Raw genomic sequence first — 26,486 nt, 5'->3', positions numbered from 1 at the left:
TGGTTGTGATGAATTATTACACAGACATATTCCCACTAAGGCACTAACAGAAAAAAATAATGAAAATTGACTAATTCATTTTGAAAAGCTACCTTAAAAGCCAGAACAAGCGGAAGGAAAGGGATTTTAAAAGTATACACTTTTTTTAGTACAGGTTCTTTTGGGGGAAAATAAGACATCAATTCATTTTAAAGCTATAAAGCATTGACTCTTTTCCCATTTGCTAAATTCTTTATGATATGAATGACACATCATTTTTTTTTTCCTTAAGACTATAGCGTTGCTAATTTTCTCCACATGTGTACAATTTGTCTTTGACCTTTAACAAATGTCCTCTGGGCAGTTCACTTACCATCCAGGAAAAACGCAAAGCGTTGAAAGCTCCGTAAAAATAAATGATCCATAGTCCGAGCTACATTAAGCAGCAGAATAATAAGCTATTTCAGCCCTGTAAATTTTAGTGCCATCCATTCAAAACTGCACGGGTCACTTCAGCACTAAATTCATAGGAACAAAATAGTAAATACACATGTTTTATTTGTTAAGCTGCCAGCTATCTATTTTGTGTAAAAAGTTGGTTAGCCAAGAAAAACCTATTTACAGGCACATTAGGCAGCATATATTTAAAAGCGGTGTCTCTTTCCAATACATGATTTTAAGTGTTACAGATACATTTACTATTAAACATCATGTATATTTAATACAGCAATGTCTACTGCAGTGCCCTAAAAGCCTTTGTTCGCTTTATAGTCTCCATTACTGGAGAGCCAACATTCAGTTCTCCCACAGTTTTGTAAAGTGCAGGCAACCCACAAGAGCTTCTAGTTTTAGCTCTAGCAGCCCTGTGGGACTACAATAATTGTTATGAAATCATTAATTCTACCTCAGCAGTTTCAACTGTCAGGTACATGTAACAATAATTGCAGTTAATGAATGCTGCTCAATTTATTAAGTACCGAATGAAAACCAGTATTCTTTTATATGCAGCACTGAGACACATTCACATTTGTCATTTGTGTATACCATGTTGAATATTCTTCTGCCCTTTATTGGTCAGGGAATGTAGTCATGTTTGTTTGTTTGTTTTTAACTTCTCTTCATTACAAAAAACAATACAGGAAATTTTATCTCTCTCCATAAAGAGCAATTAAAGTAATTAGTACCAAAAGTAATATTAAATAAGAATCCATGTCTAAGAAAAACAATCTAGCAGAACCAAGACTTAGTTCTTCCTCTGGATAAACAAGAGTCTTTCCTGTGCTACCTTCCCTCCCTCAGTTCTTAGAAGAGCATGAAAAAGTCCAAAAATTCCAGTTGTTTGAAATATTAGTGTTGTTTCTTTCTCAAACTTCTGGGTAGTAAAAATTTCGTGTACATAGATATGGCCTATTTTTTTATTAAAAAAAGTAAGAACTAGATTTCTTCTTTTCAATCACTCGAAGTAAATAGCATAGACACTTGCAAGAGCAAAGAGAGAAGAATTTCTGAAAACATAAGATGAAAAGGTATCACTTTTAGGATCCCAGAGGCATCTGCTTCCAATAAGAATGCTCTGACTGTTCAGTTGTCCAATGTGAACAATCACAATTAGCTTGTACCGTGGAATCATCAGGTCCTTGACCTGGGTTTTAATAACCTAGAAATTGAAAGAACAACAAAAAAGGTCCTCAGCCACATGGAAACTTAGAAGTCTTTATCTTTCATAAATATGGTGGATTGAAGAAAATCACATGATGTGTTGTAGATATTTTCCATAACTGTTGTAGAAACTTAACTATGATTTCGTTTATTTTTTTAAGATTTTTTTTTTTTTATCTATTCATTTGACAGAGAGAGAGCAAACAAGAGCATGAGCAGGGGAGAAGGGGCAGAGGGAGAAGCAGGCTCCCTGCTCGGCAGGGAGCCCAATGTGGGACTCGATCCCAGGACGCTGGGATCATGACCTGAGCCGAAGGCAGATGCTTAACCGACTGAGCCACCCAGCCACCCCCAACTATGATTTCCTTTAAGCACTCTTCTCCTGCGATAGGACACTTAAGAGACAAAATTATAGCACCAGCAGTGTGTCTACATTTTCTAAGACACATGGAAAAACTGTAATCCAGAGAACAGGATTTAAAGGATTTGTTACATTCTTTGAAAATCTACATTAAGACAGCTTCCCTTTAAAGAATGTTGGCATGAGAGTTATATCACCTTTTTATGTGTAATTAAGTGAGCACATATCTGGAGTCTCCTGTAATAGGACTAACCATGAATATTTATTAAAGAGTTTGTTATAAAGAGGAAAGTGAAGAAAACTTAATGGAGTGCCAGCTCTTGAGTTGATAAAAAGAGAAATGTATTTAAAGACCACAATATCTATATTTGACGGCACTCAAGGAAACTAACTTGAACAAGAGAAAATGATCATTAAAATATATCCTTGGCAATAAATTTTTAAATAAATGGGGCAGTTTGGAAACATTTTTTAAACAAAATACATGCAAAATGATACACATAATTGTTTTGGCAAAGGCTTTTTACACACACACACACATACACACACACACAGAATATGACCCAATAAATATTTTCATAAAATATAAACAAGCATTTTTACTGCTACTGCAAATTAATTGCCTTCATCAAAAAGTAAGAGTTGTCCTCTTAGCAATATTCTAGTTAACACTTCGAGCAAATCACATATATACCTCAGAAATTGTTTTAGTCATCTGTCTACAGAGCTCTGGTTCATATTGTTCTCCTTGTAGATAGTTAGTTAACACATCTTTCAGGATATGATTGACAATGGCCGCAGGAAAATGTTTGGTAGGACCTGAAAATACAGATGAAATTTCTAAGTAATTTCAAATGCTATCCGCCCACCCATAGTCTAATCAAAAGAGTACTGAATCATGGAGAGACATTTCATTTTCTGGGTGGCCTCTATTTAAGGAAAAAATGGTCCTAATTAGGTTTCTACACAGGTTCTCTGGCAGAGGGGCAGAAGACAACACACTCATCCATTTACTAGGCTACCTAAAGAGTGTATATTTAGTACCATTGAGGTTTAATATTGAAAGTATCCTCCCTTCCAGTTTCCAGTGTTAATGACTTACTTGAAAGTCTCAACATCTTTCTAACTGACCCTCAGCTCTTATATCTCCCACCTATGTATACCACACTACAACTGGAGGGGTCGCTCCAAAACCCAGATCTGGCTGTGATATTTCCCTTCGCAAAATCTAAGGTCCAGCACCTCTAGCCCCTTCGCCCCCCACCACAGCTCTCTATGTGGCTGGTGTTCCAGTCTCATGAACCTCATCTGTCTTTTAAGGGATGCTTGGGACATTTGTTCTTACTCCTCATTTTAAGGGGGATGGCCTTCCCTCTCTTGTTCATCTGAGAAATACCCACGCACATTTCAAGGCCAGTTCAAATGTCTTCTCGAGGCAGCCTTCCTCCTCTCCTCAGGTAAAAAAAAAAAAAAAAAAAAAAAATCATCCCCTCTTTTCAGTACTCCGAGTTCTCTGGATCCCCACTGCTCCGAATCCACCTGACAATAGCTAAAGCATTTCTGCCTTTCTCCTCAGTGAAATGGTAAGCTAGATCAGATTTTATCCTCCTCAGAGTCTAATACAATGCTAAAGGCAGAAGAAATATTTAATGCGTGATTTCTGGATTTAAATAGAAATAAACATTTTATAGGTAATAATCATAGTACAGATAATAACTACTTTTATTGAGCATTTTCTACATGTCATGTACTGTGATAAGTATATATTTATTACCTTACATTATCTTCCAATAAATCATTGGGGCGAATTTTACTGTTATCTCCCTTTCACACATGGGAAAGCAGAGGCTTAAATACATTGAGTAACTTGCCCAGAATCACATAGTGACAGAGCTGGGAGGTCCTTCTTGTTTTATCTGACTCATGAGCTTATATTCTTAACCACATTTAGTCCACGTTCAGAGCAGAGGCTTCAGATGGATCTTCTTTATCTTGCATCCCAGGAATCTTCCCTATTCCTCAGGGGAGTATTAACCTCATCATCTCTCTGCCATTGAATGACACGTGCATGTGCCCAGAGCCTGGCATATAGTCGCCATCAGTATTTGCTGAATTGATATGGATAAAGGAATGAGATCAAGAATTATATTCAATTCTATTTTACTAGTCATCAGTATTGTTTAAGTGTTTATTTTTAATGACTGTATCAGGGTCCAAAGACATCTATGGCACACTAAAAGTAGGACAATTCCTGGAGGATTTAATAAAGAGACTCCTTAGGAAGTTCTGAGCAGGATGCAGGACCAAAGGATGGTGCAGTATCCCTTGGCTAGTGAAATTGAGGGTGTTACCCCCATCCCACCCCAGGCTTGAGGGATCTGAGAAGGGAACTCTTACTAGATCCAGAAGAGGCATGTGGAGAGGGATCACTTGAGGGCAGCTATGCCCTTCCATTGGTGGATGCAAACAGCGTGAGATGAGCCCACCTTCATGGTGTGGGGGGAAATAAACACCCTAGCTCACACTCCTCCCCCACTCTGACTTCCCACTGAAGTTTTCCATTGACCAGACTTAACTGGAAGGTTACAGCCTATGCCTGTAGATGAGCTAGGTCAGCCTCCTGGGACTCAATACATAGTATTTGTAGTCTGATTATTATATAGGAATTGTTCAATTAAATCAGCCTGGGGAGTGAATCTGGATAGGTGAAAGGGAGAGACACCTGATACAAAGAGTATGAAGATTAACCCCAATATTTAGTTAGCAGGAATCTATGTTCTACAGGACAGACAAGCAGTTATAAACACTGTAGGCCTGTAGGTTTACCACTCCAGGTTGGTCCTGACTGCTCCCGTCTCATGGGGTCAGATATAGGGCACCAGCCTGTGTGGGCAAGTTCCTAGGTACCTACAAGCTTCTAGGTCGTCTTCCTTTGGATTTTTTACATTTCCATTTGCATTCGCAAGTGAAACGAGGCTAAATTTGAGAGTGGTTTCCCCCTTCTATTCAAGAAATTTAAAGATGTTACTACTGGCTCGGACTAAATTAAATAGATTATGTATGTTCTAACTATACCTTTCTGTTGTTCACTCCCTCCTACCAAGCACGCATATTGCATATGGCTTGACCTACATCACTCACATGGAACTTAATTTGGGCACATATTATGGTAACTTGTATGCTTCGTTCCCTTCAGCAAATAGTAAATTCCCTCAGTGCAGATATTAAACAGCCTCTTGCCTCCTAGGAAGATGAGAATTTTCCAACTCTGACCAGATGGTTCTCTAGGATCTACCGTCACCTCCTTGAGCCCAAGTCCAGTTATGGTAGATTGGGCCAGGAGCGGCACTTGCCCCAAGCCGGGCCAATTAAAATCCTTTCTCAGAATTTTGATTTTAAACTGGAACTTGGGGTGGGGGGGAAAGTCAATCTCTTTCTGGTGATAAAATGTTATGACATGTGACCCTGAGGCACTGCGGAAGGCCATGATTGTCACCATGGAGACGAATGCAGGCCACGGTGAGAGAAGGAGGCCCACACCCAGCTTAGTGCTGGACAGACAGAATCCTGGTTGCACCTGAGTCCCTGTTTCCAACAGCTCCTACTGTCCAGCTGTACCAATATCTTTTCTGCACTTGGCTTTGCGGCTTTTCTTTTTTTTTTTTAATCTCATTAACTAGATCCTATTTTGAAGATATTTTGAAATATCGTCATAGACTTTTTTTTTCTCACTTGTTTTGTGACCTCTTCCTTGTGCAGCCGGAATCATCCCTTGCCTAGCTCAGGATGGGAAGATGAGATGCAAGGACAGAGAAAGAGTGAATGTTCAGATTTTGACTTCCCAAATGAGCTCCCTAATCTACTTTCAGAGTCAACTAATGGGAATGGCAAAACTTTTTTCTTTTCCTTTTCTTTCTTTGTTTCTTTTTTTTGAGTGGATTTTTTTTCTTTAGGAGGAAAAAATATTTTTAGAAATCAAAAAGCAAAGATCTGAAGAAGGGTTGGGGTGAAAAAAAGAAAGGAAAGGAAAAGAAAGGAAAAGAAAGAAAAAAGAAACACTTGTCACAAAAATAGATTTAAGGTAGAATAGATAAAATTTTGGTTATTTAATATGTCTGTGTCAGCTTCCCCAAATTGGCGTAATAATAAGAATTATCACATATTGTTTTTTTGTTGGGATTAAATGAGGTAAAATATTTAAAACCTTTAGAATAGTGCCTGCCATGCACAAACCCCCCCTACTCATTAGGTATTTATTAATATTAGTGTTGTTGTTATGGTTGCTACCTCATTTTGAGGGAGGAGATGGGGATTGTTCTTGCAGAGAAGGCAGCAGGATTGGGCAAGGGTATAAGTAGGGAGGCAGTGAGACTTCCACAGTCAGGAAGGACCCTAGGGGGTGGAGTGAAGTCAGAGTGGAGAGCCTGACAGTTTTTGTCCATGAGAGCATTTGATGACAGGGTCTGATCATCCCATGGACGCTGAGCTCAAATGATGTCTCTCTCTCTCTCTCTCTCTCTCTCTCCATCTTTAGGTTCTACTTTTTTGCTATGTTGTCTACATTCTCAGGCAGGCTGTGTCGATGTGTCAGCAAAAATAGCCACCAATATAGGTCTTGCCTGACCTCCTGCTTACAGTCAGTATTTTTAAAGAATCAGATCCTTCTTTAACCATTGCTCCAGAAAAAGTACTGTGGAGAACTCATTCCATATTTAATAGGAAATTATATTGGATGTCACAGAAGGCCTGTCTTCTTACAGATTTAAGGTGAAGTCCTAGAGTCAGTCACTTTGAGAAACAATAACATAATGAATGAAGAAGGAATTTAAATGCATTCCTTCATTTAATTCTCACAACATCCCTATAATGTATGAACTATTATCCTTTTTTTTACAGATAAAGAAACTGAGATTCAAGGATGCTGATACCTTGCTCAAACATTATTTAGGAACTGGCAAGACTAGTATTCAAATTCAGATATATTGGATCCTACATCTTGTATTTTTTTCTATATTCATGGTTTAATAATTAATTAATGAGAAAATATAAGTGGTTTTCATTATAAGAAATATACTTTGATTTTTCCATTCCCCTTTTTCCTTCATTAATTATACTTACGTTTCATCTCATTCTGGCTATAATTATGCAGATAAAGGAGGCCAAATGTACTAAGCATTTAAAATGTGTTTAGATGATGCAAATATTATTAGATAGAATGTGAAAGATTAAACACAGTAATGCTGATGATTGACAGGCTCCCCCCCCCACACACTCTTTTGGGAAGTATTGCTTTGTGTAGATATGAGAGAAAATCTTTACCAAAGGTCCACAGAGTACCTTTCAGATGCAAGATAAACTCAGAAACAAGTAGAAGTGGAAATACATTTTTTTTTAAGATTTTATTTATTTATTTGAGAGAGAGAGAATGAGAGACAGAGAGCATGAGAGGAAGGAGGGTCAGAGGGAGAAGCAGACTCCCCGCTGAGCAGGGAGCCCGATGCGGGACTCGATCCCGGGACTCCAGGATCATGACCTGAGCCGAAGGCAGTCGCTTAACCAAGAGCCAAAGGCAGTCACTTAACCAACTGAGCCACCCGGGTGCCCGGAAATACATTTTTGTTTGAGTATTAACAAGATGGCTAGTTGAATGCTTAAGAAATGGATTGATAAGCATAAAAGACTTTAATCATAAACAAATAACTCACATGACTTTTTTTTTTTTAAGATTTTATTTATTTATTTGAGAGAGAGAGAATGAGAGAGAGAGCACATGAGAGGGGGGAGGGTCAGAGGGAGAAGCAGACTCCCTGCTGAGCAGGGAGCCCGATGCGGGACTCGACCCAGGGACTCCAGGATCATGACCTGAGCCGAAGGCAGTTGCTTAACCAACTGAGCCACCCAGGTGCCCTCACATGACTTTTTGTAAGAAAATATGGGAAATACTTTATGCTAAGCTATTTATAACATTACTTTTTTAACTTGGTTCAACACTCAGTACTTCTAAAATTGATAAGATGATTTAGTTTGTTTATTTAAGGAAACAAGTTATGAAAATATATCCTTATGAAGAAGAAACACAGGACTTCATAGTTCAACTCCTTTATCTTGTCAAAATCTGATTCAAACCCTTTCAGCATGCAGAGCCTAATGTCATAGGCATCGAAAGGGTAAGATCTTTTAGTTATAAGTGGAGGAAAACCTGACCCAAACCTAGCTTGCCTAATGAAAAGTCTAAGAGCAGATAGCTAAATTTAAGACTTGAATAATGGATTTGGTTCTCTCTCGGTCTCAGGCTTCATATGTTGGGGCAAGATGGCAAAAGCTCACATAGCCCTACTTCTTTCAGGTTTCAGAGCCTAATCGGCTTCTTCAACAGCCCGAACAATATTGTCTAGGTTGAATCCCAAAGGTTTTGATTGGCTTGACCTATCAAAGGGTCATATGCTATCCCAGAATTAGTCACTGCTGTATCTCTGAAGCTAGTGTCAGCTTCAGCAGAACGTCATGGACCGAAAGTGGTAATGATGGCAGCGGTGGGCTTCCCCAAAGGAAACTGGGTAGGGTTACCAGAAAGAGTAGAAAATTATGCTGGATGGCAGGAATATTAGTTGTCTACTCCAGGCACTGTGAAAATACCAATAGACAGACTAATTATGGAACCTTGTAATCCATGTAGTCTTGGGGATTACTGTAGAAAACTGGCTACAAGGCCTAATGGGATGCATTGATGGTCTATAATTTTCTTGAAGTTAACTGGCTACAGATGGAACCACTCCAGCCCATAGAGTCCTTCCTTTGGTCATTGGCAAGTCTCTGTGGAATTTCTGTATAGCAGTAATTATATGCAGTGGGCAGATAGTAGTGGGCAGGTACACATTTGGAGAAAACAAGTTGGTCTATGAGAAAACATGAATGCGAAAAAGTATTCACTGTGGATTCCATCTGGGAGCATAGGAGCAGGTGCAAAGATCTTTGTTTTCAAAGACCCAAAGCCTCAGTGGAAAGGGATAAACACCTCTGTCAACGAGGGACCAGAAATCATTTGTTTTTGCTTTGAAGGCTTTTTTTCTCCACCTATCAACAACATTGGTTGGGTTTGCTGGCTAAAACTGCAAGGCATATCTCTTTCCTTTAACTTGAGTATGTATAAAATAACTGTACAAGATAACCCAGAAATACCCAGAAATGAACTTCTTCGTCCAGTAATACACAATACACATCAGTGCTGCCCAGTGAATTGCTTGGTATTTAGGAAACACTGATAAAGAAAACTAAGCAATGGGTGTTGGTCCTATCTTGCAGAGAAGAAATTAAAACAGCATCAAATCACTTAATTAAGATCCCTTATATTGTGTTAGTATTGAAGATAATGCCATGTTATCAGAAGCTATTTTAAGTAAATAATGAGATTAGAAGTTTAAAATAAGGGGGTGCCTGGGTGGCTCAGTTGGTTGAGTGGCCAACTGTTGATTTCACTCAGGTCATGATCTTGTGGTCTTGGGATGGAGCCCCGCGATGAGCTCCATGTGCTCCGTGCAGAGTCCACTTGAGATTCTCTCTCCCTCTTCCTCCGCCCCTTAGACCCCTCCCCCCGCTCTAAATAAACAGATAAATAAATAAATAAAATCTTTTTTAAAAATGAAATTTAAAATAGGAATGAGTGATAAAATAACAGACCCAGCTGATAGGTGTTTTCCATCTGAGCTGTAAGGTGAGAGGCATTATCCCGTTGGCTCGGTTCATCCGTATAAGACACAGTACTCCTGGAGCTAAAAGCAAGGGAGAAAACAAATTTCAATAGTTACCATAATAATAATAACAACAAAACACATTCTGTTTTCAGCAAAAATGTTACAAGGGTAAGGTTTCTCTAAGAATATTTCAAGCAAGTCTCAGGTAAATATCCCGATGTCTAAAGTCTAAAACATTTTGGAGATGGAACCATTAAAGCCTAGAGAAGTTACTTGGAGCAGGTCTCCATATAGTGGTTGCAGGCCAGCGCAGCCCAGTGAAGCCCAAGGCATCTGACTATTCAGAAAGTGTCCATGGGGTGGTCTGTCTGTGTGCACATGTTTCAAAAGCCATTGCCAACAGCATCTCTACCACAATGCAAAGGCTCTCTCCTCAAAGTGGACAAAACTGACAAAAGGGCCTGGGGGATTTAGGAGGAAGCTTAAAATGTTGGGAAACAACTATATATACTCGGGATATTATAACTTATAAAAGTTCACTCCTATACATACCACACAAAATCCCTTTAGTAGAAAAAAGAAAAACAAGAAACTCACCTACATGGTGAGGGAAACCACAATTCACCCAAGCTATAGTAAATGGTAAGCATTCACCACCCTTTCCAACATTAAGAAAGGGTTTTGGCTTGGTTACCAAGGCAATATAAGCTTATCCAGGTGCTGAACAGGAGACGCAAGCAAAGAGGAGCCCCTAATGACCCTCCAGCACCACTTAATTCTGCTTAGTTCGGAGGAAATTCAACTGTCGCTAAGGGCAGCCTCAGCTCTACCCCCAATTCTCTCCACCTGTGAAAATGGAGGTTAAGACAGATGTCATTTCAAAGGAGATACTACAACAGTGTGTGTGTGTGGTTATGTGTGTGTGGTTATGTGTGTGTGCTCAGAGTGACCACTTTTCTAAGCAGGCTATGTTTTGCCTTAATTAAATAACAGGTATTTGTTCTTAATCTTTTGGGATTTTTTTTTTCTCTGCAAGGAGATTAAAATACTTAGTTTTCAGTTGTTTGCAATGAGTAAAGTTTTTGCAAATGACACTTTAAGAAAATCACAGGAAATCTTTAAAAAATCTTTAATACAATTTGTGTGATAAATTAAGGTTTACCCACCCATCCCAAGAAATTGATGCAAGTAATTATGGCTGCATTTTCATGATAGATTTCTGGATTAGTGATTTAGTCCTCATTCTTGTAACACCTGCTTTCCCCAGTTTTCTGCTGCCCTTTGAAGTAGCAACCAACCTGTTTGGTCACATTGGCTGCAGGTGTTGTGGGCAGTACCCACAGAAGATGATCGCTTCTGCTCAGAAAACTCCATGTAGCAAACCCCCCCCTGATTCAAAGATAAACCAGCCTGTCTTGATATGTGCTACCTTTCACTTTACCAAACATTTTCCATCAAAGATCTCATTTTACCTTCACTAGACTCTCTTAAGCTAGTGAACGAGTTATCATTCTACCTATTTCAGAGATAAAAGGAACGAGGCAAAGGGCTTAATGCCATATGTGTAGGAAAGACAGACTTGGATTTCAAACATCCTATTTAGCTCCCACTAACAAAGTCTCACACATGATCATTTTCTGACAGAATGAAAATAGGGACGACGACCGCCTGAAATCATTAATGACTGCATTTGAAACTCACTTGCACAAATATACACCAGATGTTAATAAAAACCCAATTTCTTTTCTACTGAACACCATATTAAAAACATAGAAAGAGAAGTAGTGTTGGTACAAAACTCAAAGTAGTATAACTTGGAAGTCTCAGACAAAAGAACAAATAAGAATTTTTTACAAACAGTCCTCACTATTGCTTTGTTCTGTGTTACTGAAAAGTTGATAATCAGTGCAGTACTGTTTATCACTATGAAACTGGAAAGTTGTAAGGGCAGTTTAAAAAAGCCACTGGCTGAAGATAGGTGTGCAAACAGAAGGTGTTGCAGACTGACTTTTTAAAACTTACCGAAAATGATTTCATTCAGTGCCTTTTCGTTTCCACAGTAGTCATGTCAATGGTGCATGCTCATTGTAAAAAGTTCAAAACATAGAAAAGTATAAAGTCTAAAGTAAAATTACACAAAAAATTACTAACCCTAGTGGTTACCTAACCACTGTTAACATTACAAAAATCTTTTTAGACATGACTTTGCGTATGGGAGCATAGGATAGATGCTTGGCTCTTTTTTTCTTCACTCGAAAATGTACCATGGATAACTTTCTATGTTGATAGATAGTAATCTACATCAATATTTTAAACATCAAGACAGTATTTAATATATGAACATACTACGTTCTATTTACCCACTTGTCCTTCTGGCCATCTAGGCTGTTTCCAAAACTCCATTGTTGTGAAGAAAGCTGTGGTAAACATCGTGGTGGGGACTGCCTGCCGTTTGCTCTCTAGTGTCCTCTCCTCCTTCTTTGGTAACAGAATTCTAAATTTGTAGGGATATTTCTCTCTACACTAAAGACAAATTCTTGGATTTCCCTGGTGCTATTGTGGCCATGTGGCTTGTAAGCCAATGAGATGTAAGCGGAAATTTTGGTTGAAATCCTGAGAGAGTTCCCTCAAAAGAATGAATTCAATCAAGAAGAACCTGTTTCTATCCTTGATGACTGGAATGTGGATATGATGGCAAGAGTTCAGCAGCTATCGTGGGTTTTGAGATGACCTTATACATTACACATCAAGAAGAGAGAAGAAGCCTAGGTCCCTGAATTGCTTCCGTCCAGACTTTTTACATAAGAGAAAAATACATTTTTATTTTAAGTCACTATTTTTTAAAAAAAGTTATTATTATAATTTATATAATACGCATTATATAATACGATACAAATTCTAACTGATACAGAATTTGCTACTCGGAAGTGGAATGTTGCAAGTACTGGAGGACAAAACTTGGGGTTAGTTTTGGGGAGGAGATAGGGCTTTGGAGAGTGAAGTTCAGATATTTTGCTGTAACCTAGAATCCTTTCTCATGCAGAAGGAAAATAGTTGGTTTGTCTATTGCTTTCTGTACCATGTATCCACTAAAATTATACCTTCATGGAAAATTACAGAAAATTTTTACTTGTTACTTTAAAAAAAACTGTTTATGGTATTTTTTGAAACTGAGATCTGCTTAAAATGAGAGGGGTTGGAAAAAGGAAGAGAGAAGAGAAAACAATGAACTGAACAGAAAAAATAAAATATTTATTCCTTGAAATAGAGACAGAAGGAAGAGATAAAATATTAAAAGTGCTTGCAATCTGGGTAGCTAACGTTAAGCCAGAATATGGGCTTGATAAATTTTTAGAAATAAAAGAGATTCTGTATTTGAAAATGGGGAATGACCAACAGCAGTTTAGAATACTGACTTGGAAATTAAGCAGTACATATTTTCTGTTTGATAAACAGCTTTACTCAAGCCCTTTGAAATTTTTACAGATAAAAATGTGAGATGTTCAAAAAGCAATTTTATAATTTTAATTACCAGTGCTGTATACATAGCAGAAAACATTTGTTGGGTATATGTCACAACATTACAAGTGGCTAAGTTTCAGTTGTCTATGACCAGACTTTCCATAGTTTATAATAATAATCCTTCTAGATAGATACATGATCTCATCGCAAGGGGAATGTTGTAGTTGATTTTATTTTTTTAAATGTGAAAAATGCTCTTGGGGCGCCTGGGTGGCTCAGATGGTTAAGCATCCGCCTTTGGTTCAGGTCATGATCCCAGGGTCCTGGGATCGAGTCCCGCATCGGGCTCCCTGCTAGGCGGGGAGCCTGCTTCTCCCTCTTCCTCTGCCTCTGCCTCTCTCTCTCTCTCTCTCTCTGACTCTCATGAATAAAAAAAAAGAAAAGAAAAGAAAAATGCTCTTGCCGTCTATGTATTTTATCAGCTTATTGGCATTTAGGGAGGAACAAGATTCAATTGGCAAAACAGGTCCAAGAGAGTTGTCAAGTTTTAGGAAGGAAGGTAGAAGAAAAGTAAACACAGGAAAACTGAAAGTCTGGCAGAAACTACTGGTGAAATCAAGGAACAAATCAACCAATGTTATTCTTGAGAGAAGAGTAAAAATTTGTAACTCAATGCAAGTTTCAATAATACTTGGAATCATATGTACTACTGCCGAGGACAGACGTGGCATTAACCTGGATGCAGAATTAGCTGCATGAAACTGGTCCACAATAACAAAAGGAACCCTACTATGTTGTACCTGATTGACACAGGAAACATCCATGTCAACCCAACTGCCTGTGTTCTGATTATGCAGGAAAGAAGCAAAAAGAAAATTAGCTAAAGAGTTGGAATATGGTTTACTCTTTCATGAAGTTCAGTTCTCCTGAAAACATCTTACAAAGGTACTTGCTGGTCGTTCCTTGAATTACACCAAATAAATACAAGGCTTGTCTTATTGTTATGACTGTTAGACACAGAAATAATTTCAATTAAATCTCACCAGCCTCAATATTATCTAGTTATTATTGAGAATTCATTTCCAGACATTTTCACTGCCGTTATTACTGAGATGTTTTGAAGCTGCAGTAAGAGATAATATTTGAATGCATAAATGGCCTTGGAACCATTAATTTAGTAGACTAAGAAAGTCAGAATATCATCTCTTTTTTCCATTTGTAACCATTAAATGTCTGGAACTACCATATTTTGAATGGTATCATTTAAGCAGTTTTCCCCCCCAAATCTGTTACTAAAGTTACGTGCTGCCTCCCAGTGGAGATATTTCAGAGCGCACAGAATAAAAAGAAGGCTTCAGGATGTACAGATTTGGACTTTTGTTCTTTTGTTTTTCTCTCATTCTTTCAACAAATATTTGTTGCTCACAACCAGAAGGCTGGTGATACAAAGAAAAATTAGATTCCCTGTGCTCAAGAAACAAGATATTGCAAACAACATGAAATATGCATAAAGGCTCACTTAGTTGAGAACTTTCTGCCTCAAAATGTCCAAAGGATGTTTTTATGAATGTTATGTTTAAGAGCAAAAACATACCAACTCTTCACTAGAAGATGGAAGTTGTCTAGTAAGGTAATTTAGTTTTGTGACCATTTACTTTATAGCAAGTTTGCTGGACTTTTATGTAGCTTTGAGATATTTTATTCACATTATTGGTCCCATCGTGCCAGTAAGAGAAAGGTTATAATAGAAAGGTCAAGATACATTTTCATAAATGAGAGAGGAGAGAAAATGACATAGCATGTGTTCTTGTAGGATATGTTTTTCAAGAGTAGGAATGCTTCTAAAGGACAAAACCACACAACCTGTAAAAAATCTAGTTCTGATGTGACTGAAGATAATCCAGGAAAGGTGACTGACAAAATACAATAATTTTGAGTGTGTGGATAGAAAATCAGAGCATCTGAAACCCACTGAACTAATGTTCACTCAAGAGAAGGTGAGGTTAAAGCCAAAGGCAGCTGGTGAAAATTCTGTTGCAGCTCCTGGATGAATGGATAGATTCAAAGTTGCATTACTCTTGGCAATCATCACTCAGGTGAGGCTGAGAGTATGGGTACTACGGTTACCGCTACAACACTACGGAGATCATGAAGGAGGGGTGTGGTCTATCTGAACAGATTTTCAGCACAAATGGAAGTCTTTCTCTTTCTTTCTTTCTTTCTCTCTTTCTTTCTTTCTTTCTTTCTTTCTTTCTTTCTTTCTTTCTTTCTTTCTTTCTTTCTTTCTTTCATAAGGAGGGTGAAAGAAGATGAGGTTACAAAGGTGTTCGGCAGCTAGACTATGTGGAGCTTTGTGCACCACTGTAAAACCCTGGTTTTTACTCTGATCAAGTGGGAGCCTATAGAGAGTTTTGAGCAGAGGAACAGCAAGATCCACTTTATAGTTTACAATGATCACTCCAACTGCTATTTTGAGAACAGACTATAGGCTGGTAGGTGTAAAAACAGGGAGACCAGTCAGGAAGCTCTTATAGTAATCCAGGTGAGAGAGGACAGTAACTGCTATGGACTAAATTTTGTCTCCCCCAAATTCATATGTATGTGGAGGACATATGCTGCCTTACCACGTGACTGTATTGGAGCTACTGCCTTTAAGAAGGTAATGAAAGTTAAGTGAGGTCATAAGGGTGAAGCCCTGAGCCAAAAATACTGGAGTCCTTCTATAAGAGGAAGAGACACCAGGGTTCTCTCTCCATCATGCGAAGACACAGTGGAGAGGTCCTTCTATGAGCTGGGAAGAGGGAGGTCAGGAGAACCTGACCATGCCAGCATCCTGATTTCAGACTTCCAAGCTCCAGGATGGTGAGAAAATCAATTCCTATGATTTAAGCTGCCCTATCTATGGTATTTTGTTATGACAGCTTGAGCCGACTAACACAGCGCCTCAGACTGAGATGGGAGCGTTGCGGGGGTAGTGGTCAGTAATTGGGTTCTGGATATATTTGCAAAGTTGATTCAACAGAAGTTCCTGAGGCATAAGAAGGGGGGCAGTTAGATAGAGAGTTCAGTTGTGAGCATGCTGAGTTTGAGATGGTTACCAGGTACTGAAGTGAAAGGTCAATAGGCAGTTAGATCCATGAGCGTGGGTTTTGGGAGAGATGTGAAGACTGGAGATATGAATTTGGTGGCATAATACCATGTCTCAGTCACTAGACTGGAGGAGATTCCTGAAGGGATAAGTTCAGGACAAGAGGCGAATAGGACAAAAGACTGCTCTCTGAGGCACTCCAACATTAAGAAACTGGGGGGAAAGAAAAGAGCAGGAAGAAGACGGAGAAGGGGGAACCTGTCAGGTAGAAGGAAAATAGGAGAGTGTGTGTCCTGAAGCCAGGTGAAGAAACTGTTTCCAGGGGAAAGGAGAGGTGAGTGGACAGTGCCAAATGTTGAGAGGTCAAGTAAGTGAGGACTGACCGCTGGATCAGCAATGTGAGCGTCATGATATTGATAAGAACAGTACCATAAGTTCAAGGACAGTCTATTTTGTTCACCGTGGTATCTTCAGCACTTAGCACAATGCCACGACCCAGGCAACAAAAATGTGTTTAATGAATAAAAGGAATGACTCTGTCGTCATTATGATTCTCATTTTATAGATGACATATTAAGACTCAAAGAATATTAAATAATAGCTAGTTAAGCAGATCTGGGATTCAAACACAGGTGTTGTTTGACTCCAAAGTTCTATGTGATAATAATAATTAATACTTGCTCTGTTTTTAGATGTGCCAAGAACCATTCTAGGTGTTTCCATATATTTTTTTAATGAATTCTTACCACACCCCAAAGCAACAATGACTATTTTTAACCCATTTTATAGAAAAGAAGCTGGAGTAAAGAAGGCTCAATAACTTATGCAAGATCAGCAGCTTAAGTGCTCAAGCTGGAACTTGACCCCAGCCAGTCTATGCAGAACAGATCTCTGAGCCACTCCATTCGACTCCCTAGCTATGTTCCCTCCTTTAGAAATACTGCACTAGTTAGCCAGGGGCTGCCATGACAGAGTACCATAGATGAAGTCGCTTGAACCCCAGAAATGTATTATCTCAGTTCTGGAGGCTGGATGTCTGAGAACAAGATGTTGGCTCACTCAGTTCCTTCTGAGGGCCGTGGAAGAAAGGGTCTGTTCCAGGCTTGTAGATGGCTGTCTTCTCTCTGTGTCTTCACATCCTCTCCCTCTATGTGTATCTGTGTCCAAATTTCCTTTTCTTAGAAGGATACCAATCATGTTGGGTTAGAACCTGCCCTAATGAGCTCATTTAAACTTAACTACCTCTTTAAAGACCCTGTTACTAGATAAGGTCACATTCTGAAGTACTGGGGATGAGGACTTCAATATATGAATTTGGCAGGCATGGCGCAGTTTAGCGGTGGGGTGTGGGGAGTGCACCATTCAGCCCATATGACAAATACAAACACTTTCATGATGTTCTAAATTCTAGGGTCAGAGAAGTACAGATTATTTGCCCTGTTGTCTGGGAGTTGTGATCATCTCACAAGTCACTCTATCTCACCAAGTGTCATCTTCCTCAATGTATAGGGAGAAGAGGACATGCACATATTTATTTTTTCTAAATACTGGGTTGGATTTATTTGCTGAATGGATATTTGTTTTTATTCTCATTTGTCTAGCAAATACCAATATTTGGTATTATTCTTCTTTCTTATATTTTGCCATTCAGATGGATACAAAACAGTATCTTGGTTTTGTGTGTGTGTGTGTTTGAAAATTTTATTTTATTTTTTAAATTGTTATGTTAGTCACCATACAGTACATCATTAGTTTTTGATGTAGTGTTCCATGATTCATTGTTTGCATATAACACCCAGTGCTCCACGCATTTTTCTCATTCCAAGTGAGTTTGAGCATCTCTTTATATTCCTCTTTTTGAGCGTCTCTTCATATTCTACTTAGCCATTTGGCCTTTGCCTCTGCAAACTGCTCTTTATCTCCTTTGACTATTTTTTTTATTGTCAATGCGCATGATTTTAAAAAATACATATCTTCTGCTGGCCTATTAACTGTGTCTATTGTATTTTTTATTGAACAGAAATGCTAAGTTTTATTGTAGTTATATTTATCAAGTTTTTTTCTTTATGGTTTTGTTTTTTCATTGTGGGATCTTATTTAAGAAATCTTTCCCTAGCCATAGAACACAAAGATATTCTCCTAAACTTTCTTCTATTAGCTTTAGAGTTTTCCACATTTCAGTCTCCCATGTGGAATCTACTATGAAAATGGTATAAGGTAAGAATCCCGCTTCATTTTCCTTCACCTAGTGAGCCATTTTTCTCCCAACATAATCTATCGAAAAATCCATAATTTCCCCATTGCTTGTACATGATGTTTCCATATAATCGTGGGTCTATTTCTGAGGTTCCATGTGTTCCATTGGTCTGTTTCTCTATTCGTGCACCTGTTTATTCCTGCATTTACTATCATTTTTACTTACTACAACTTTGTGGTATATCTTAACACTTGATCACATTCCCAGGGCAGTTTTTACAAAGACACCAATGAAGGATTATGTACAAAGATGTTCCACATGGCACGTGAAAGCCAGTCTGGATGTTCATCCCTAGGGGAATGGATACAAACATATGTGATGGATATATATGAAGAACTATTATGCCTCAGTAAGAAGCAAAGAGCTAGAATCCATAGTTACATGAGTAAATAAAAAAATTAAAATGTTGATCGAGATATATGAAAGCGAGAAAACAAGATGAGATTTATAGCACAACACCATTTATCTAAGTCAAAATCTTTGTAAGTACTTGTTCTGTATTCTTTCATAAGGTGGTCCATCAGGTGCGGCACAAAAGGAGACGGAGGGAGGAGCTCGGGAAAACACAGCTTACTATACTCACAGATCCTAGAGATAAGAGACGTGCCACCCCATGCAGGGCTATGTGGAAAAGCACCAGAGTGTCAAGACGCAGAGGACAGGAGCAAGGGAGAGATGGGGCCAGAGCCTTTATTGGGGTTTCTGAGGAAAAGGCAAAACTGGGCCCAGGAAACAGTTCAAGACTGGCTAGTCTGAATAATTTTGGTGGGCTCTGAGCTAGAGGAGGGTACCTAGTTGCCTGTACTTGGCTCTGGGCCAATTAAGGCAGAGGAATATTGCATGCTGGGTGTTGGGGAGTATGTAGAGGGGGCTGGCTCTGGGTTGGATAGTTGCATATAGAAGGCATGTTTCCAGCTGAGACCTTAGCTAGCTTCAAGAATTGGCTAGACCTGGGAGGGGCAGCCTCTCCCCAGCCAGAAAGGTTTTTTTAAAATGTCAAAACATCATAATATACAGAAAATTGAAAATATATATAGATATATACTTTATAAGTATATATATATACATATATATATACACTTAAATATGTGTATTCTTGTAGCATGTGTCATGCTGTATTAGAGTGGGTGCCTTTTGAGGGTCAAGAGCCAAATGTGGAAGGGGAAGAAGAGGGACAATCAGGTAAACAACAGGGGTCTTGCCCATATTGGTGATGGCAACATGCTATGAAATGAAGAATATTTTCAACTCTGTTCCTGAGAGAAAGAAGATAATAAATTAGATAACTGGAGATCATAAAAGTATCTTCTCTACTTAGCCCACAGGATTTTTATGAGAATCATCTGGTTATTGTATGTGAAACAATTTCATCATCTATCAAGTACAACATGAGATTAGTTTTTACTGTGGTTTAATTTGGGATCATGGCCATTTCGGTTTTCTCAAGTTTCTCTCTCTTTGAAGAGGGGAAACTGGATCTCATCCAGGTCTTTTGGGGGCTTTAATTTTATTTAGATGGCAAGGGAACTTATCAAAATCAGGAAACAGTTCGGGCAACATCATTTTGTAATTGCACGTAAGCAGCTCACAGCAGTCTAGGTTGAAATCATAGGATAAATTCATCACGTTTATTTATTTATTTATTTATTTTTAATTTTTTTTTTTAAGATTTTATTTATTTGCGAGACAGAGAATGAGAGACAGAGAGCACGAGAGGGAGGAGGGTCAGAGGGAGAAGCAGACTCCCTGCCGAGCAGGGAGCCCGATGTGGGACTCGATCCCGGGACTCCAGGATCATGACCTGAGCCGAAGGCAGTCGCTTAACCAACTGAGCCACCCAGGCGCCCTAAATTCATCACGTTTAAAATTACTTGCTCACCAACTGTCCCACCAGATTATAAACTCCCCAGGAGCACAGATTATTTCTTTGTGGTTCCCTACCCAGCACAGTGCCTGGAATGTACCCACTGGGCAATAAACATTTATCTCAAATGAAGTAATGAATGCAGTATTTTCCATTATTGCAGAGAAAAAAATTACGAGGTGGCTTTCAGTTTACTTGAAAAACGACCTTCTCCAGAGTAGAACTCCACAGTTAGTTACGTTCACACGCCCACCGGGTAGCACAGTAATTGGCACAGAGTAGAAGCTCAGGAAAGCTTGAATAAATGAATAAGTGAAGGAATATCGTGTGGCCTAACTAGGGTGTTAGATGCCACCCATGGGTTTAAATAGAGAGCAGTGGGATCCATACTCAAAGTTCCTGTAACGTGACATCACTGTAATTTTGGTTTGAGACAAAAGAGAGACTCTTTGGTCCCCGACCTTGGGCCTGACCTACTAGGTGAACTACCGGCCTCAGAGAAAATAAACCTCGCTATCATGTCACATTATCCTGGGAAAGTCACTTAACCTCAGCCTTCTGTTTCCATTTTAAGAACATGTGAGTAGCACACCTGTTCAAATACTGTTTGAAGGCTGCCAAAGGCTGATCTTCCAACAAGAAAGATGTCATTGTCATTACCTGCTCTTACCCGTGGATGGGAAACAGAAGGCTCAGGTGAATGAATAGAAGAGTTTCATTATGTAAGTTACACACTGATAGCCAATTTTCAGAGAATGAGAATACTTGCCTATATACAAAAGCCCATTTTGCCACTTGCTAATTCTGTAGCTTTGGAACCTCAACCTTTCTAGGCTTCTGTTTCTTCCTTTGTAAAATGGGGATGATCATAGCATCTATCCTAGAGAGCAGGGTCAGCAAACATTTCTGTAAAATGCCATCAGGCAAATATTTGGCTTTGTGGATCCTATGGTTTCTACCGCAACCACTCCACTCTATAGTGTGAAAGCAGCCAGAGATGATACATACATGAATAGGCATGGCTGTGCTCCAATAAAAGTTTATTGATGGATACTGAAACTTGCATTTTTATTAATACTCACAGGACAAAAAATATTATTAAAAATTTTTTTTCAACCACATAAAAACCATACTTAGCTAGGGGACCATACAAAAACAGGTTGGACCTGGCCCTTGGGCCATAGTTTGTCACCCACTGCTACAGAGCTTCTGTGAGACTTAAATGAGGTCACAGTGAGGGCTCAATAAATGTTAGCTATTTTCAGCCTTATTACTATCAATTATTTAAGTGAAAAATCAAACAAAATTCAAAATTATAGATGAAATATGACGACAACTAGAAAGGTATAAAAAGAAATATGCCGACATTCTCACAGTTATGATGCTGGGGGAGTAAGATCCAGCTTAAGATGTTTCTTCTTTTAAGACTAAAACATAAAAATTACATTATAATAAAAAAACATGATTTAAATAAAAAAGGTCCAGCCCTAAAAACAGTTAACAGTAATTATATTGAATATAAATTCAATCTTCCTTTTGTAATTCAGAAGGCACTTGGGATATCCATTATGCCTAGGGATCAATGTAAAGAACTAGTTACTACATCAAAAACTAATGATGTGGGCGCCTGGGTGGCTCAGATGGTTAAGCGCCTGCCTTCGGCTCAGGTCATGATCTCAGGGTCCTGGGATCGAGTCCCGCATCGGGCTCCCTGCTCCTTGGGAGCCTGCTTCTCCCTCTGCCTTTCCCTCTCGCTCTGTCTCTCATGAATAAAAAAAAAAAAAAAAATCTTAAAAAAAAAAAAAACTAATGATGTAATGTATGGTGATTAATGTAACATAATAAAAAAAATAAATGAAAATAAAATAGAACCAAAAAAAAAAAAAAAAGAACTAGTTACTACTGTAAAACGATGTAGACATAGAAACCAAGACTGGAGGGCTGAATCTATGCCGATCTTACACCACACCCAAGAAGTGGCTTTCCAAGTAGGTCTACGTCCTACTCTTCTTTGCCTTCCTTATCAGTGTGTTTACTGCTATAAAGGCAAGTAAGTCCACAATCTAACAAGAGAGACCGACATGAAAACAGCCAAATACAGTAGCATGTAGAAGAGAAAAGCAGCAGGAACAGAAAAGAACATCCAACCCAACCAGAAGTGGAAGTGGCTGTACTTGAGTAGTTGAGAGAGCTTCCTAGAAAGATGGAGCTGGAGCTAAATCCTGAGGAAGAGGAGAAGGAAGCCAGAGTGTCAGAAGAGCAGTCCAGACAAAGGTATCCCATGGGAAAGCAACATGGGGCAATGGCTGGAGGCAAGACAGAGCACTGAAGGATTATGAATGTGGAAGTTGAGTATGGCCAGAGAGTAAGACGCAAGCAGGATAGTGGAGAACACAGCGCTAGAGAAGTAGGCAAAGATCTCTGAACCCTATATGCCTCACTCATGATTTAGAACCCTCTCCTGTCACTAAATCATTCCTTGACCAGTAAGCCTCAGTTATTTCATGGTAAAATGGTAAGAATGAGGTCTACCTAGTAGGATTAATGCTAGGGCTATTAAATGAGATGATGTATTTGGTCCTCGGTATATTTCAGGATAGGTTTTATACTATTGAAATTGATCTAGTCAAAAATTGTTTTTAGGGGCGCCTGGGTGGCTCAGTCGTTAAGCGTCTGCCTTTGGTTCAGGTCATGATCCCGGGGTCCTGGAATCGAGCCCTGCATTGGACTCCCTGCTCAGCAAGAAGCCTGTTTCTCCCTCTCCCACTCCCCCTGCTTGTGTTCCCTCTCTCGCTGTCTCTCTCTCTCTCTCTGTCAAAAAAATAAATAAAATCTTTAAAAAAAATTGTTTTTAAATAACTTTGAAAAGAAAGGTATATGCTTTTTCCATAAAACACTGCAATGTCAAAACAATGCCTTCGTTTGATAACCACTGAACTTTCAGAATTTTTCTGCTAAACGAAGACTCATTTCATGAAGGAGAATCACTCACAAAGTCTGGTCCCAGACAGTGCTGAAGACCTTGAAAGTAAGTCGGAGTTAGAGTTGAGGAGGCAGCCTCCCAAATGGCCTCTGTACTGCAACGGTATTTGGAAGCTGGTTATTTGCTTTCTAAGAAAAAAAATATTCAAGTAGAGGATTCATTCTGAATGTTCTGAGAGTCCAAATTTCTAACTTTGAAATAAATCAATGAATTGATCACTTAAATGTATTTGTCAGTGAAAAATCTATCCTCATGTGTTGGTAACATGATTTCTGTATTTTTGTTACTTTTAATTTGTATTTATATTTCATCAATTAAAAAAGAGAGCTCTCTAATTATTCAAATTTGGCCATGTTCTGATTCTAAATTACTTTCTAATTTGCTTTGAAAGGGAAGATGTAGATGAAAATGATGCAAATAGGAATGACAAGTGAGTCTTTAGATGAGAGCAGTTTTTTTTTTTTTAATCACAGAAACATGATTTATGTCAGACTATTATTATAAATATTTTCTTGGAAAAAGTTGAATTTAAGCTAACAATTATTTTAAAATAATTTTAAAAAGAACTTTTATCCTTAAATATTGGAAATAGAGGCCAAAATGGCTTAAGTTCAGAAGCAAAAGTGCAGAGATTAATTTTTCTCTCAGCTTTGGTTCTGACATTGGCTGGGATTGCTACTCCTTTACATTTCCTATCTGTAAAAGAGGTTGTATTTGTAATCCACAAACATCAGGGCTGGAAAGTCAAATTTTAATTAAGTACATTAATACACTCTGAGAGTAGAAAGTAGAAAGATTTAGTGTCAGAATTATAATGTAAATCTATTCCAGTTTTTCTGGTCTCCACTCCATAGGACATACCAGCTCCAGCTGCCCATCCTTCACATCCTTCAATGTCATGGAAATTGTTAAGAAGGAAAGCTTATTATATAAGTTTATTAACCTCTGCATCAGATATTTTGTTTTGCTTTCTTCGCAATGGCAGTCAAAAATAAATGCTATGCAAGTATTAAAAATTAATTAATCTTTTTAAGGGAGCAAATGCAGTATGTAGCAAGAGCCAAAAAAATGTACTTCCTACCCTTCAACCCACTAATTATATGTCTGGGAAGAAAACAAGCAGAAACTTATTATATAGTGAAAAAGAAAAAAAGTGGAAACAAACTGAAAATGCCCAAGAATTGGGGCATGGGAACTAACCCAGAATTATAAACTGACAAAATATAATGCAGCCATTTAAAAGGAAATGGTGAAAACTATTGAAAATACATTACAAAATTTGTATAAAATAATGCTAAATGCAATATGTATATATATATATATATATATATATACCCTATATATGAAGAGAAAGAGATTATAAAATGCAAAATCTATGCATTTATGTGATACTGAGTAAAACAATTCAGGAGATGTGTAAGAAGTAGCTGGTCCACACTGCATATGGCATTTCATTTGGGTAGATGATTTTTTGGGGGTGCTCTTTGAAATAGTACAAAATGCTGCTGGAATCAACAGAACACTTAGATTTTCTCACTCTCTTTTCCTTTCTTTTTAAAAATATAGCCCCAAGAGATGACCCAAAATGTACTTGCCCATTTTCTTCCTTTTTATGTCCCAAAGGACATTTTTTTTCTTCCAATAAGCACTATGCGCTGGTTATTCAATAACTGAATTTAGGTTATTAGACATTCAGTTACTCACTTTTTGGTGTTCCCGTGAAGTTCCTTCTGCCGGAATTCACGACCACTTAAAGAAGACACACTCCCCCTTTTCCTTACTGAATGTGCCATTCTGTCTTTAGCAATTTCTGACATCATCATAACCTATGGAAAACAACTTCTATAAAATAGCAGACGAAAGATCTAAAAACATTTTAGTGAATATAACACAGAGACTCGTTCTGGTTTAAAAAACACAGATAATTCTTCTACCATTTTTTGAATGGGGAAGTATGGTTTCCCTAACAATGATTTTTAGGAGTTGTTGTTATTCTGGTCAGTATAATTGGAATAATTGATAACTCTGATAACTTTTATCTATGCAATAGTATAATTCACACAAGCAGATGTTAAGCTGTGACAAAATGCTTAATAGCAGAAGAGGTTAAGTCACTGAGAAAAGATAGCCTTGTGTAGAAGAAAGACGGATTCTACACCCGAAAGCAATATTTTTTACTGCCCTCCCCCCAAATTAATCTTGATAAAAGTTTGCTAATTAATATTTGTTGTTGTTGCTGCTTTACTTTGAAAAATTAAAACTGTCTTCCCCAAAGGGTATTTTTTTTCAAGCAACAGTGATTTACTTTGTAAAGAGCACAAAGAACTTAACCTGTAACAAAGTATTTTATTAGAAAACCTACTTCCTTCTCCCAAATGCTTGTCAAAAAAGCTGGTAGTAGCAACAGACTTCTCAGAATTTAGACTGTAAGTCTACTGCCCTATTGCCTACATACAAATTTAGATATTCCCTTAAATTACTTTATAATCTGTAAATCTGAGAGCACAAGGAAGTTCTGCGCTAGACACTAAAACAGAACTAAAAGTCCCTGCCTTCAAGGAGCCAGCGTTGAGTGGGTGGGGCAGACAAGGGCACCATCTAAAACCTTGGTGTGATCAGTGTCAGGGCGCAGAGAAGCAAAGGGTTCTGGAGGGCACACAGGATGGCAGAGGTACTGTGTGTTGGAAGGGAGGCAGTGAGGAGTGTGTGTGTGAGTGTGTGCCTGTGTGTGATTGTGGGCCTATGTGAGAGAGTGTCTACATGAGTGTGCACATCCCTGTGTTTGTGTGTGTGTGTCTGCGGGTAGGTGCCTGTGTGGGTACGAGTGTGTCCCCATGAGTGCGTGAGGCTGTGTGTTATGAGTCTCTGTGTACATGGATATAAGTGTGGGCCTCTGTGTACCTGTGCGTGCACCTGTGTGTAGGAATGATGGATTATCTGTGCACCCGAAGGGGTGTGTGCCTGTGTGTATGTTTGTGTGTCAGCCTTTGTGTGTGATGTGTACTGAATGTATGTGTGCATCTTGGTGTGTGTGCTTTTGAGTATATTAGGGTCTGTGAATGTGAGTGTGTGTATCTGTGTGTGCTTGTGTGTATGAGTGTCTGTGTGTATGTCTATATATAATGAGTGTGAGTGTCTACGT

General features: G+C 38.5%; 1 protein-coding gene across 1 annotated transcript; it reads right to left on the bottom strand.

Annotated features, from left to right (window-relative positions):
* Positions 1-1,432: 1,432 nt before the first annotated feature.
* DYNLT5 (dynein light chain Tctex-type family member 5) lies at positions 1,433-25,167 on the bottom strand. Its single transcript, XM_021679972.1, has 4 exons — positions 25,049-25,167; positions 9,677-9,768; positions 2,694-2,818; positions 1,433-1,636 (listed from the first exon to the last, which is right to left on the bottom strand). The coding sequence occupies exons 1-4, from the start codon at positions 25,165-25,167 to the stop codon at positions 1,433-1,435; spliced, it is 540 nt and encodes a 179-aa protein (XP_021535647.1).
* Positions 25,168-26,486: the final 1,319 nt, after the last annotated feature.

The sequence above is a fragment of the Neomonachus schauinslandi genome, chromosome 4, assembly GCF_002201575.2.
Source record: "Neomonachus schauinslandi chromosome 4, ASM220157v2, whole genome shotgun sequence".
Lineage (NCBI taxonomy): Eukaryota > Metazoa > Chordata > Mammalia > Carnivora > Phocidae > Neomonachus > Neomonachus schauinslandi.
This window is presented reverse-complemented; position numbering and strand designations above follow the sequence as displayed.

What these genes read in the sequence shown, in the direction of transcription:
- DYNLT5 (XM_021679972.1), bottom strand. Translation starts at nt 25,167, where the DNA reads ATGATGATGTCAGAAATTGCTAAAGACAGAATGGCACATTCAGTAAGG. An exon ending in GGAAAACACCTATCAGCTGG is followed by an intron (nt 2,819 to 9,676) that starts GTCTGTTATTTT and finishes CTGTATTTTCAG; the next exon opens with GTCCTACCAAACATTTTCCT. An exon ending in TGACTAAAACAATTTCTGAG is followed by an intron (nt 1,637 to 2,693) that starts GTATATATGTGA and finishes TTCAATTTCTAG; the next exon opens with GTTATTAAAACCCAGGTCAA.